The sequence below is a fragment of the Trichinella spiralis genome, assembly GCF_000181795.1.
Source record: "Trichinella spiralis strain ISS 195 chromosome Unknown Scfld1, whole genome shotgun sequence".
Lineage (NCBI taxonomy): Eukaryota > Metazoa > Nematoda > Enoplea > Trichinellida > Trichinellidae > Trichinella > Trichinella spiralis.
Window position 1 is genome coordinate 2,688,404 of NW_003526940.1, and position 12,865 is coordinate 2,701,268.

General features: G+C 46.6%; 2 protein-coding genes across 2 annotated transcripts; both read right to left on the reverse strand.

Moving 5' to 3' along the window:
- Nucleotides 1-1,191: 1,191 nt before the first annotated feature.
- Tsp_08988 (Pao retrotransposon peptidase family protein) lies at nucleotides 1,192-6,500 on the reverse strand. The gene is made up of 3 exons (XM_003382090.1): nucleotides 4,699-6,500; nucleotides 3,174-4,668; nucleotides 1,192-3,132 (listed from the first exon to the last, which is right to left on the reverse strand). The coding sequence occupies exons 1-3, from the start codon at nucleotides 6,498-6,500 to the stop codon at nucleotides 1,192-1,194; spliced, it is 5,238 nt and encodes a 1,745-aa protein (XP_003382138.1).
- A 942-nt stretch (nucleotides 6,501-7,442) lies between these two features.
- Tsp_08989 (putative integrase core domain protein) lies at nucleotides 7,443-11,222 on the reverse strand. Its single transcript, XM_003382091.1, has one exon. The coding sequence runs from the start codon at nucleotides 11,220-11,222 to the stop codon at nucleotides 7,443-7,445; it is 3,780 nt and encodes a 1,259-aa protein (XP_003382139.1).
- Nucleotides 11,223-12,865: the final 1,643 nt, after the last annotated feature.

Sequence of the window (12,865 nt, forward strand, 5' to 3'; positions counted from 1 at the left end):
TTTGTATCGTATCGTTTTTTCTGAATTATTATTATCGCATTTGATACAACGAGGGCTGTGGTACAATAAAATATAGAATAATGATAAAAGTTATTATTGAAAACGTTGATCACTAAAAAGTATAAACTTCACTAATAATATATTGGAAAAACAAAATTTCAGTTAATGATAAAACTTGTAAATCTTGATTGAAACAATTCCCAAGTAAGGAATAATTTCATTATTAATGCTACGTCACCACTATTAAAGTTACGTAATCCTAAATGGAATATTTGAACCAATGAAATGAAGAATATTACAGCTAATCACAACTGAAGAGTTTGAATCAATGAGCAATTAGATAAGGAAAACTAATAAGACGACAAATTAAAGGTCCAATGAAATAGCGAGTTCAACGACCAGTAAAATTAGACCGTGAAAATTTGTCCCGGAATCCACCATCCCCTTACATATGTATGCACTTAAAAATGTATGTTGAGAATAGGGAATTTTTTCTTGCTTTGCGCTGCCTGAGTAGCAATTTACTTGTATTAGTTTAAATGATCTAATTTTCTAAAAATAAAGAATTAAAGTAATGGTACAACTCTTTTCTTTAATAGAGTACGTAAACTGAAGCTTTGCACTTAATAAATTTCAAGACCATATAAAATGCAAAATACATAAAAAATTATTCATAATAGTAGAAATAAAACATTTGAATTTATACAGTTCATATCCATAAATTTATAAAATTTTTATTTTGTATCAAAATTGAATGCCATTAATTTTCAGCATCCTTCGAATCACGAGGAAAGAAAATATGGTAGCTTGGTACTATATTTTTTACATATTTTTTGGCTATTCAGTTTCCATCATAATTGTTTCTGCTATTATAAATAATATTGTTCAATCCAACTGCGTTCAGAACAGTTGAATTTCACTAACGAATCACTGGCCCTCTCTCAGGCTTATCAGCGTTAATTAAGTTCGGGAACAACAACACACGGAAACCAAGATTTATTCGGGAAGAATTGCACAACACACACACAAACACAAGGTCACACTTCCGCTCGCGTTCACGCTCGCCGATTACTCGCAGATTACGTCACCACCACAACAACACACCGGTTACGGTAGCAGATTGGGATCTTCAGGCTCAAACCGAGGAAGTTTTCAACACTCTCCCCCCCCTCGGTGATGGACCGCAGTTCATCACCGAACCGATGCTGGCTCAAGAAGAATGAGCGATCTGCTCGGCCGGATGAGAAGGCCTCGGGCAGTCCGTACTTTTACTGACCTCGTGACCCCATCGCTTCCCGTCAACGGCTCGATGATCACGCCTAGTTTCCAACGATTCCGTGGAACGCCTTCTTCCACTAGGAACACTAGGTCTCCCTTTTCCTGCTGCCGCCCGATCTTCGTCCATTTCCCTCGTGAGGTGAGAGTCACGAGATACTCTTCCAGCCATCGATTCCACAGATGTTTCATCAGCAGCTGCTGGTGCCGCCAACGCTTACGCAAGCTGGATGCGTTCGTCGGGGCCGATGCGGACGCAGCGGGAATCGGGAGCGATGCCAATTCTCGTCCGATGAGGAAGTGCGCCGGTGTTAACGGGGCGCAGTCATGGGGGTCCTCGCTCAACAAAGTGAGTGGCCGGTCATTGATCCGAGCCTCCAACTCACACAGCACTGTGTGCAACTCCCAGCTGCGGAGTAACGCTTTCCCCAAGACCTTCCTCAGAGCGTTCTTCATCGATCTGACAAGCCGCTCCCAATAGCCACCGCACCAGGGAGCTCGGTCGGTGCTATACTTCCACTCGATCTGCCGCATCGCCAACTCTTCCCGGATCTTACCAGCTGAATTTCCGCGAAGCAGGTCTCGCATAAACGAATCGGCTTGCTTAAACGTCCGGAAATTGTCAGTGTGAATCACACTGGGTCTCCCGCGTCTGGCGATGAATCGGCGGAGAGCGGCCAAGAAGCTAATCGTGGTCATGTCAAATACCACCTCCAAGTGCACCGCTCGTGTGACCATGCACGTGAACAGGCAGATGTACGCCTTCTGCGCAGGCCGATGTTCATCTTTCACATACAACGGTCCAGCAAAATCCAATCCCACTCTGTTGAATGGGAATGACGGTGTCACTCTTTCAGGCGGAAGGTCGCTCATCAGTGGACAAAATGGACGAGCATCATGCTTCCGGCAGATGATGCAAGCTCGGATGCATCTCTTGACTGCTTGCCGGCCCCGAACTACCCAAAAGCGACGCCGCAAGGCTGCCAAGGTTTGGTTCAGTCCAGCGTGCAATTCCGATTCATGAGTTCGTCGCACAATGAGCTCAACCACCGGGCCGTTGCGTGGGAGAAGCAAGGGATGACGGTGGCACCAGGGCAGCGCCGTCCTTGACAATCTTCCTCCCACTCGCAAAAGGCCTTCCGTGTCCACGAATGGAGACAAAGCCGCAAGGGGGTCCCCAGCTCGCACAGGGATGGGCCCCGAGGCAGTCTTCGAAACCGGAAACGCCTCCGCTTGAACTGCTCTCACCCACCGCTTTTCGGCGTCTTGCAATTCTAGCAAGGACAGTTGGGCTCCGATTTTCCGTTCTTCTGCGTGGGTTCTCGCATTCGCGAGGAACCGACAGCAATATGCCGTGACCCTGACGAGGCGTTCCATCGTTCCATATCGAGACGGGTCGATGATCGCCAAGAGACCGGGCTCTTGCAGGCTGGCGCAAAGCGTGACGACCCTTTTCCTCTCTGGGGACACGAGACGAGTCTCCTCCGGCGAGAGCGCCATAGTCAGGCGCGGCCACTGCTCATAAGGTTCCTTCAGCCAGGCCGGACCATTCCACCAGAGTTTGTCCTCACGGAGGGTGTCCAAGGCGCAGCCGCGGCTGAGTTTATCAGCCGGATTGTCCGCGGTGGGACAATGCCGCCACTGAGAAGGCTCAGTCCGGCTGAGGATCTCCTGAACGCGGTTCGCCACGAAAGGTTTCCACCTTCGTGGGTCGCCTCGGATCCAACTGAGGACAATAGTACTGTCGCTCCAACAGGTGGATCGGTTGAAAGGAAGGCCTAATTCCCGTTCCACGTACTCTTTGAGGCGGCCACGTGGAGTGCAGCCATCAATTCGAGCCGTGGGAGGCTCAGTCGCCTGACCGGAGCGACGCGGATCTTGGCGAGGCAGAATCTCACCTCCTTGGCTCCGTCCATGGACTCCGTCATCAGGTATGCCACGGCGCCAAACGCTGTTTCCGAGGCGTCGCCAAAAACGTGCAGCTCAGAGCGGCGAACCTGATCTTTAGGACTGACCATCAACGCGCGTGGAACTCTGACGCTGTCCAGAGTCTCCAGTTCTCTCTTCCACTGACACCACACGCGATTGATGTCGAGGGGCAACTGGTCATCCCAATCCAGACCCTTCAACCAGAGCGACTGGAACAGTTTCTTGGCTCTAATAGTGAAGGGGGCTAAGCAGCCTAATGGGTCGAATAATCGGGATGCCAGACTGAGCAACTGCCTTTTGGAGTCATGCCGCTCCGGATGGATATCTGGCATGGGCATGAACGTCAGGTAGTCGCTGTGCCGGTTCCAGTGCAAACCAAGCGTCTTCCACAGCCGATCCTCATCAGCTGGAGACACATCTTCTGGAGGGAGGTCCATCAATGCATCTGGATCATTGCTCGCCCATTTCTTAAGAACGAAGCCGCCGGTTTTCATCAGTTCGGTCAACCTCTGGACGAGATGTCGGGCCTCGTCAACTCCATCGCAGCTCGTCGCCAGGTCGTCGACGTACATATCCGACAATACTCTGTCGGTCAGCGCGTCAATGTTCCCGCGGCGCTGCGCATGGTGTCTCACCACCTGTATGGCCAGGAATGGAGAGCACGTGAGGCCGAACCCCACCCGCGTTAGCCGATAGACCTTCACGGGGGCTCCGCAGTCCCTTTCCTGCCATAGGAAACGGCAAACGTCCCGATCTTCCGGACGCAGTCCGACCTGCAGGTACATCTTTTCAATGTCGGCCGGCAGCGCGATCCTGGATCGACGGAACCGGAGGAGCACGGCGACCAAGTCGGGTTGCAACTTCGGCCCTTGGTCGAGACAGTTGTTTAAGGATGTCCCGTTCCATTCTCCAGAACCGTCAAACACCACCCGACACTTCGTCTTACCTTGATTGTGTTGGTAGACGGCATGATGGGGGAGGTACCAAGTTCTTCCTGGCGGACCTGATGTTTCATTCACTTTTTCTGCCCATCCACGGTCAAGGTAGTCACGGATGACTCCTGAGTACTCCTGGTCTTTCTCAGGATCCCGGTTCAACTGCCGTCTAAACGCTCTCAAACGTCGCATGGCGACCTCGCGGTTGTCTGGCAACTGCACTGCCCCTGCTCTCCACAAAAGTCCGACGACATATCTCGTTCCATCAAACATGACCGACTCACTGAACTTTCTCTTGACGTCCTCGTCCGGATTGGTTTCTGCCTCCTGCACCATCCCAATCGAATCGATCTCCCAGAATCTTCTCAACAGCAAGTTGAGTTCTTCCGTCGTTCCGGCGGAGCTACTTTCCGTTACCGTCGAGACCATGGTGGTCTCTTGTTTGCCAGCCGAACTTCGCGCCTTCGGACCGCAAAGGATCCACCCGAAGATAGTCTCCATGGCAATGGGATCATCTTCTCCTGCTACTCTCAGCCCTCTGCCTAGTACTCAATAGTACATGTCGAATCCGATCAAGACGTGGATTGATGTGAGGCTGGGCGGAGTAGCCAGGGTCGCTGCCCGAGGAAGATCGATTTCACGTGGCCAAGGCAACGGAGTTGCAATGAGGTCATCGCAAATGCTCGGGATGCAGAGCGCTGTCAATTCCAATTTCGTGCTCTCAGCCGCCTCTTCATGTGCCTGACCTAACTGGAAACGCACGTGGCGTGAGTCGGCGACTCTAGCACTCAGGCCATGTACACCCCGGACGGTCACCGCGCTTGGTGTTCCGCTGAGCTCCAGTTCATCAGCGACGTCGGTCCTGATGAGCGATTTCTCCGAAGCACTGTCGAGAAGGCAATTGACCAACCTCTTCTTCCCGTTCTCACCGTAGGCCATCGCTTGGACGACAGGAAGGAGGACCCCGGGAGCCCGAACAGTCGAGGAAAAGTGAACCCCGACGGGAGCGAGTTCAGTCGCGGCTCTGTCAGAAGCCGCATCTTCTGCTTCCAAATCCTGGGCAGGTGCCGTTGTTGGGTTTTTCTCCTTGACAGCTGCATCCGGTTGCGCCGCGGGTCTTGCATTTCTTAAAGCTGCTGGCCGCCTGGTTCGTCTGCGGTTCTGACGACGGTAGGGGTTCTGCAAGGCAAGCAGAGGGTGCTGACCTGGTCGGTCAGGATTCTGCTGGCAGCTACCTCTGCGGTGCCCTTTTCGCAGACATCCAAAACACAACCCATGCTTCCGGACACATTGCCATCGTTCCGGCCCGGAGAGTTCGACGAATCGCGGGCAACTCTCAACAGGATGGATTCCGCAGCACACCACGCAGTTTCCGACTGGATCCACTTGTACGGTGGCCGTCATGAAACGCTCTCCCTGCTCAGACCTCCGTTCTGGTTTCCGCGCAGGCATCTTCCTTGCCGAGCCCTTGATCCGAGACTGGTTCAGCAAGAAGGAGAGGAACACCGATGAGGTAATTTTCTCATTCGTCAGTTCTTTTACAAATGCCCTCCAGGCTTCCAAGGTGTCTGGCGGCAGCTTCTTCTTGATTATCGGAAGGAGAGCATGGAATCCGCTCAAGTTTGCGTCCACATCCTTCCCCAGAGCTCTCAATTCGAGGAAGTGGCGATTCAAGTCATCGTGGAGCCTCGTCAGGTCGGCTGCTCCGTCATCGGAGCACTCCTTCAAACTGACCACCTTCAACAGGTGACTCTCCATCACCTCGGGCACTCGATGGAATCGATTGTGGAGCGTCTGAACGACCTCAGGGTAATTCTCCGCGCAGACCGTGATTCCTTCAATGGCCTTCAACGCTGCGCCGGACAGACATGACCGCAAATGAAGAAACTTGGTGATGGCACCAAGGTCCTCCCGTCGATCAATGCTCACCTCGAACTGATCCCAGAATGACTTAAACTCCAGGATGTTACCATCAAACTTTGGCAGTGGCACCGGTTTCAGCTTTCCCAAATGCGACTTCGACCCTGATTTTTCGGTCAACGCAAATGTCGCCATGGGCTCTTTGCTCTCCTCCTTCTCTTTCAAGAATGTGTCGGCCCGGGTGCGTGTTGTAAACACTTCCTTGCATGACTCGCGCCATTCATTAAGGACAGCTTCCAGAGACTCTCCGTCGGGAAGTACGTCTTCCAATGTGACTTGAGCTCGGTGCGCTTCCGCATACTGTGCATCCAAGGCACACAGGGCATTCCTAACCGCTATCTCAGAGGAGTCTGTCTCGAGCTGATCCAGCACTTGTTGAATAGTCTCCCGTAGACGCTTCTGTTCAATCTGTTGGCGCCTCTTAACTGTTTCAATCTTCATCTCGTGAAGCAAGATCAAAAATTCTCAGATTCCGGCCTTCCCGGCTCGTGGCACCAAAATGTATTGTTCAATCAAACTGCGTTCAGAACAGTTGAATTTCACTAACGGATCACTGGCCCTCTCTCAGGCTTATCAGCGTTAATTAAGTTCGGGAACAACAACACACGGAAACCAAGATTTATTCGGGAAGAATTGCACAACACACACACACAAACACAAGGTCACACTTCCGCTCGCGTTCACGGTCGCCGATTACTCGCAGATTACGTCACCACCACAACAACACACCGGTTACGGTAGCAGATTGGGATCTTCAGGCTCAAACCGAGGAAGTTTTCAACAAATATATTATTATTCTGCTTACTTATGAAATGATTAAAATAAATTCACTTCATTTTTTTTGTTCAAAATAAAAGAAGTAGGAGAATTAGATGAAATTTATAAATGCTTTTATATCCATCATTAAATTAATGTCATAGTAACTGAATTTACTGTATAAATTGTTTATTAATAATAGCTTCAAATAGCTAAGTAGGTTCTTATTACAAAATGCTTTTTGCTATAAAACACTTGTTGCCGACTTTTCTGTCGTCGGCAGCTCGACGCTCAGGTTAATAATGGACTGTATTTGATTCGGCGGGAATTCAATTCTCCCAGCGACGTAATAAACTTATTACGTCGATCTACACGAACTCTCAATTAGTTCGTTCTGGTAGCCTAGATAAGCTCCGCTTAACCAGTTCACAGAGAACTATTCGTCGAACGCGTCAATTCAATACAAGGGTTAAAGTGAATCCTTTACTCTTGTAGTCGCAAATACAATACAAAAAAACGACACGCTCGTCTCAAAAATGGCAAATCTAGCACTACTCGATCACACGTTGTTTTCCACGATTACAACGACAATACTACTACCGTACACTTTCGATGGTCAGGTATTAATCATTTCTTACTGTCTGTAACATACTCCCCCCGCGATGGGCGAAGTCCATCAGCATCTACTGCCGGTTCTAGTAAACGTAATTTACGTACTGATCGATTGTACGTTCCTTTGAGTGTCTTGACCTTCACTGTTCGAACTACTCCATCGCTTCCGGGGTACCCTTCGATGACTCTTGCCATTGGCCACATGTGAGTCGGGGCTTCGTACGGGGGATCGTTATCTTCACCATGTGGTATTTCGTGTTCGTTTCGGTATTCACGTCCGATTAGAAAATGGAAGGGTGTCAGGGGGTTCGGGTCGTTAGGATCGTCTCCTACGAAAGTCAAAGGTCTGCTGTTGATACGTGCTTCTATCTCACAAAGCACTGTCCGCAACTCGTCTTCTTTCAGCCGTGTGTTCCTCAACACTTTCTTCAATGATTCCTTTACCGTTCGTACTATTCTTTCCCAATAACCACCATTCCAAGGTGCTCTCTCGGTAATATATTTCCACTTTATTCGGTTTACAGTCAGGGCGGCTCTAATTTCAGACCACTGATTCTCACTAAACAAGTCTCGCAGTTCTTGATCTGCTTGTTTGAAGGTTTTGAAATTATCTGACTGTACAAGAACCGAGTATCCTCGTCTCGCCGCGAATCGGTGAAACGCGTTTAGAAATTGTTTCGTCGTCATGGATGTCACTAGCTCGAGGTGTATAGCACGCGTGACCATACATGTAAACAAACATATGTATGTTTTCACATGATTGTTTCTCATTTTGATATACACCGGTCCAGCAAAGTCTATACCAATGCGTTCAAAGGGTGCAGCAACTGTCACGCGGTCTATCGGAAGATCATTCATTATCGGTTCGTATGGTCTTGCAGACTGTCTTTTACAAATTCGACATTGTCTAACGATTCTTTTCACTGAGCTTCTACCTTTCAAGACCCAAAATTGCTGGCGTAAGTCGGTCAGGGTCTGTTCCGTGCCGGCATGCAGTGATCGCTCGTGGACTCTTTTGATAAGCAGCATCACTACCGGATGTGTTGATGGTAGAAGGATGGGATGTTTCCTTTCTGCGTCCATGTCAGAATTTTGGAGGCGTCCTCCCACTCTTAGCAGTCCGTTTGCATCCAGATATGGATTGAATCTAGCTAATTTACCTTCTGGATTTTTTCCAGATTGAACGGCGGCTAGTTCCTTCTCGAAAGCCTCACGTTGAACTGTCAGCAACCAAAAATTCTCTGCTTTGGCTAGCTCTTCTACGGTCAGTTCTGCGAACTTTCTTTCGTGTCGGGGTAGCTGTAGATTTCTAAAGAAACGAAAACAAAACGCAGTGACTCTTACCAGTTTTTCGAAGTTGCTGAAACGTGACGGTTCCAATCGATCGTTCTTCTCAATCACAGAAACGGCCAATGTCGTGATCTTGTTTCTGGCTTCAGCGCTTGACGTGATCTTAGATTGATCTACTCTTACGGATTTCTTTGGCCAGTTATCTACCGGCAAAGATAACCATGGGGGACCTTCCCACCAAAGTTGACTTTCTTCTAACCTCTTTAACGAACATCCTCTGCTTAGCATGTCTGCAGGGTTTTCGCCGGTTGGGCAATAACGCCACACACTGGCTTCTGTTAGCTGTTGAATCGATTCAACACGGTTTCTTACACAGGTCTTCCATTTGACAGCAGGGCTTTTTATCCACGAAAGCGTTACTTCACTTTCGGACCAGCAAACTATCTCGTCGATCTCAATTGACAATTGTTTTCCTACATACGTCACTAGTCTAGCAGAAACTAAAGCTGCCAACTCATCATCACACGATAGTAGGATATCATTTCTTTCAGCTGGTGATTCTGTTTCAGGTTGATCCATGATTCCAATCGACTTTAATTCCCCAAATCTGTGATGCTTTTCGCAATCGCATCGTGGTCGCACATCTATACGCATCACTTTAACAGTGTCGGTATAGTTCGTTCTCGAATCTTGACCACAAAGGATCCATCCAAGTGTGGATCGCAGAGCTACTAGCCATTCGTCAACGACACATCTTCTATCATCTTCTATGAAATGGTAGTAATAATCGATTCCGATGAGAACGTCAACATCGCAACGACCACGTGGGAAATCGTCGGCTAAGTTCAAGTCTTTCGCATGTTCCCACATTGCTGGTGGATTTTCTTCCAATGCGTCACAAATCCGATTGACACAGTAGGCGTTGATCTGTTTGGCCTGACTATTAGGAGTAATACCTTTTAGCGAAAAGGAGACTCTTCGTAGCTTCTTGTGGCAGGTTTTGTTTCCCAGTGTGGATATGCACACCCGTTCACTCAATCCAGTCAGTCCTAGGCTGTCGGCAATTCCCTTTGTCACGAACGAGCGTTGTGATCCTGTGTCGAACAAACACATAACTTTCGTATAGTTACCGTTCGGTGTGTATAAGTACGCTTTAGCTGTTTGCAAATACGTCCTATCTCGGGTGTCTCTTGTTCTATTGGCACACACCCTAACAGCATTTGTTGGTTCACTCACATCGGTCGGTGTTGTTTCTGGGCTCTTCTCACTACGCTCATCTCCATGTGGGGTGCAGTTTTCCTCAGCTGCCCTCACGTTTCTATCTTCTGAAAGTAGTCGGTGTAAGCCGACCGAAGTCACATTCCTCGAATTGCGACTGCGTTTGCAATCAGTCGATCGATGTCCTTGTCGCAGGCAGCGAAAACATAACCCATATTTTTTCGCTAATGTCCAACGTTCCGGTCTCGTAGCCTTTAAAAACAAGGGACATCCTTCTACATGGTGATTCTCTCGGCAAATGGAGCAAAGGTTTCCCGGCGATACACTCGTGGAAAGGACCTTGTTGGAGTGTCGGTGCTCTTTCTTCTTTATCTCGACTCCATCTCGTCTCCCGTACTTGTGGTTGTCCTGATGTACTCGTGCTTCGATTTCTGCATGTTTGTGCAAGAATACAAAGAACGTCTCTACTTCGTTTGGATCATCCTCAGACTCCAGAATTTTATCTTCCCACAAGCTTAGTATCTTCTTAGGAAGGAGCCGTTTGCAGAGTGTCAGAATGATATCTGACGCAAACTGGTTCCCTAACGTATCTCTGTTCAATGCTCTCAGAGATCTCACGTGAGTCACCAGCTCATCGTGCAATTCACGCAATGTCCTATCTCTGTTTGGTCTAAGATCCGCTATGGCTTGGATGTGATGCTCGATTACTCGTTTCGGGTTTCCGAATCGAGATACGAGTGCTTGCCTGGCAATTGGGTAATTGTCCTGCGTGACCGCGTACCCATCTATTGTTTTCAACCCTTCACCTTCCAATAAGGATCTCAGGTATATAAACTTCGTCACATCCGCAAGCTCGGCGTTATCATGAATTCCTGCATTGAACTGTTCCCAAAATGATGGGAAGTCAAGGACCTTGCCTGTAAACTTCGGAATACTCCAAGTCGGAAGTTTGGCCGATGCTGAATTCAGGCTCGACTTCTTGGAGTCTACAAGTTCGGTATTCGTCTCCAAATACCTCTCCGCTCTGCCACGGGCTGAGCGTATTTCCCTTTCGAAATCCATCCACCTTTGAGTTTCCTTCTCTATTTCATCGTCATCAGTAATGACGGCTTCCACCGCATCCTGCGCTTCTTGACAACGTTCTAAGAGTTTAGAAATTGAATCTAAGGTCATCTTGACGTCTATCCGTGATTCCGGTTGACGTATCAACGCGTCGAGGTCTTGACAAAGGCGATTCATTCGACCTTTCAAGCAGTTACGGCGACGGTTCAACTTAGCATAATCCATAGCTGCTCTCACACTATCCGGCTCGGAGGACCAGAAATGTTGCCGACTTTTCTGTCGTCGGCAGCTCGACGCTCAGGTTAATAATGGACTGTATTTGATTCGGCGGGAATTCAATTCTCCCAGCGACGTAATAAACTTATTACGTCGATCTACACGAACTCTCAATTAGTTCGTTCTGGTAGCCTAGATAAGCTCCGCTTAACCAGTTCACAGAGAACCATTCGTCGAACGCGTCAATTCAATACAAGGGTTAAAGTGAATCCTTTACTCTTGTAGTCGCAAATACAATACAAAAAAACGACACGCTCGTCTCAAAAATGGCAAATCTAGCACTACTCGATCACACGTTGTTTTCCACGATTACAACGACAATACTACTACCGTACACTTTCGATGGTCAGGTATTAATCATTTCTTACTGTCTGTAACAACACTCTATGAATATTGCTGAAAACTTTGAATATCTGACGAAATGATTTTTAATACCAAATGATAATATGAATTAAAGCAGTAGGCTGATAAACTAAATGGTTAATGAGAATAAGTAAAAATACCATTATTGTGCTACAGTAATTTCTACAAACACTGTGGAGGCTTCTAATGAAAAAATATTTTTTCCTGTAAATATATATGGAAGGAAAACAAATTTTCATACAAAACTGCAGATTTCTGGAGGAACCACATGCATACCGGTGATTCAAGCGCGTTGTTCGCGCATTATTCATCGATTTCGTGAAGAACAGCTACTCAAAGTATCTATGTTAAAGTTGGGGTAGACCCTATTTCCCCGCTGACTCCGCCTACTTTTTCGCAGTAAAATTTCATTGGTTGCTGCTCTGACGCGTGCCTGTTAATTTCATTTGTTGTCACTCCTTTGCATTTTATTTGTCAAATATTATTTCATTTCATTTGTCAAATTTTATTTCATTCCATTTGTTAAATTTTTCATTTGATTTGTCAATTTATATTTCATTCTATTTGTCAAATTTTATTTCTAACCTTTTGACTGTTTTATAACAATTCTGTTGTTCTCAAATTCAGGAAAGTAAGAGAATGAAATTACTATGAAAAAATAAGGAAAACAATACAATACAATACAATACAGACTGGAGCAAAATGGCGGTTTTTATATCGTATTAATGTAAATAACACCTATGGAAGAATTTGGCGGTATTTTTGTTTCCATATTCATTCCATAAATTAGATAAATTTAAAACAGTGAAACCTTGAATTAGAAAACTTACCATTGAAAGAAAACGAATATTTAACAAATGGAACTTCTTAGAGTGACAACCATTCATTTAAATGTAGAAAAGCAGGCGAAGTTCCCTTTGAGAAAACAGTTCTACTCATTATTAAAATTATAAGAAAAACCTTGAATACAATATAAACTGAAAGCATAAAAATTCGGTAAGATAAAAGATAATGCGACCATTAAAGTGGTTTATTGTATTATATTTGCACTGCATTGCACTGTATCTGTATTGTATTGTATTGTTTTTTTTATTTTTTTATAGTAATTTTATTCTCTTACTTTCCTCAATCTGAGAAGAACAGAATTGTTATAAAACAGTCAAAAGGTTAGAAATAAAATTTTACAAATAGAATGAAATGAAATTTGACAAATAAAATGAAATAATATT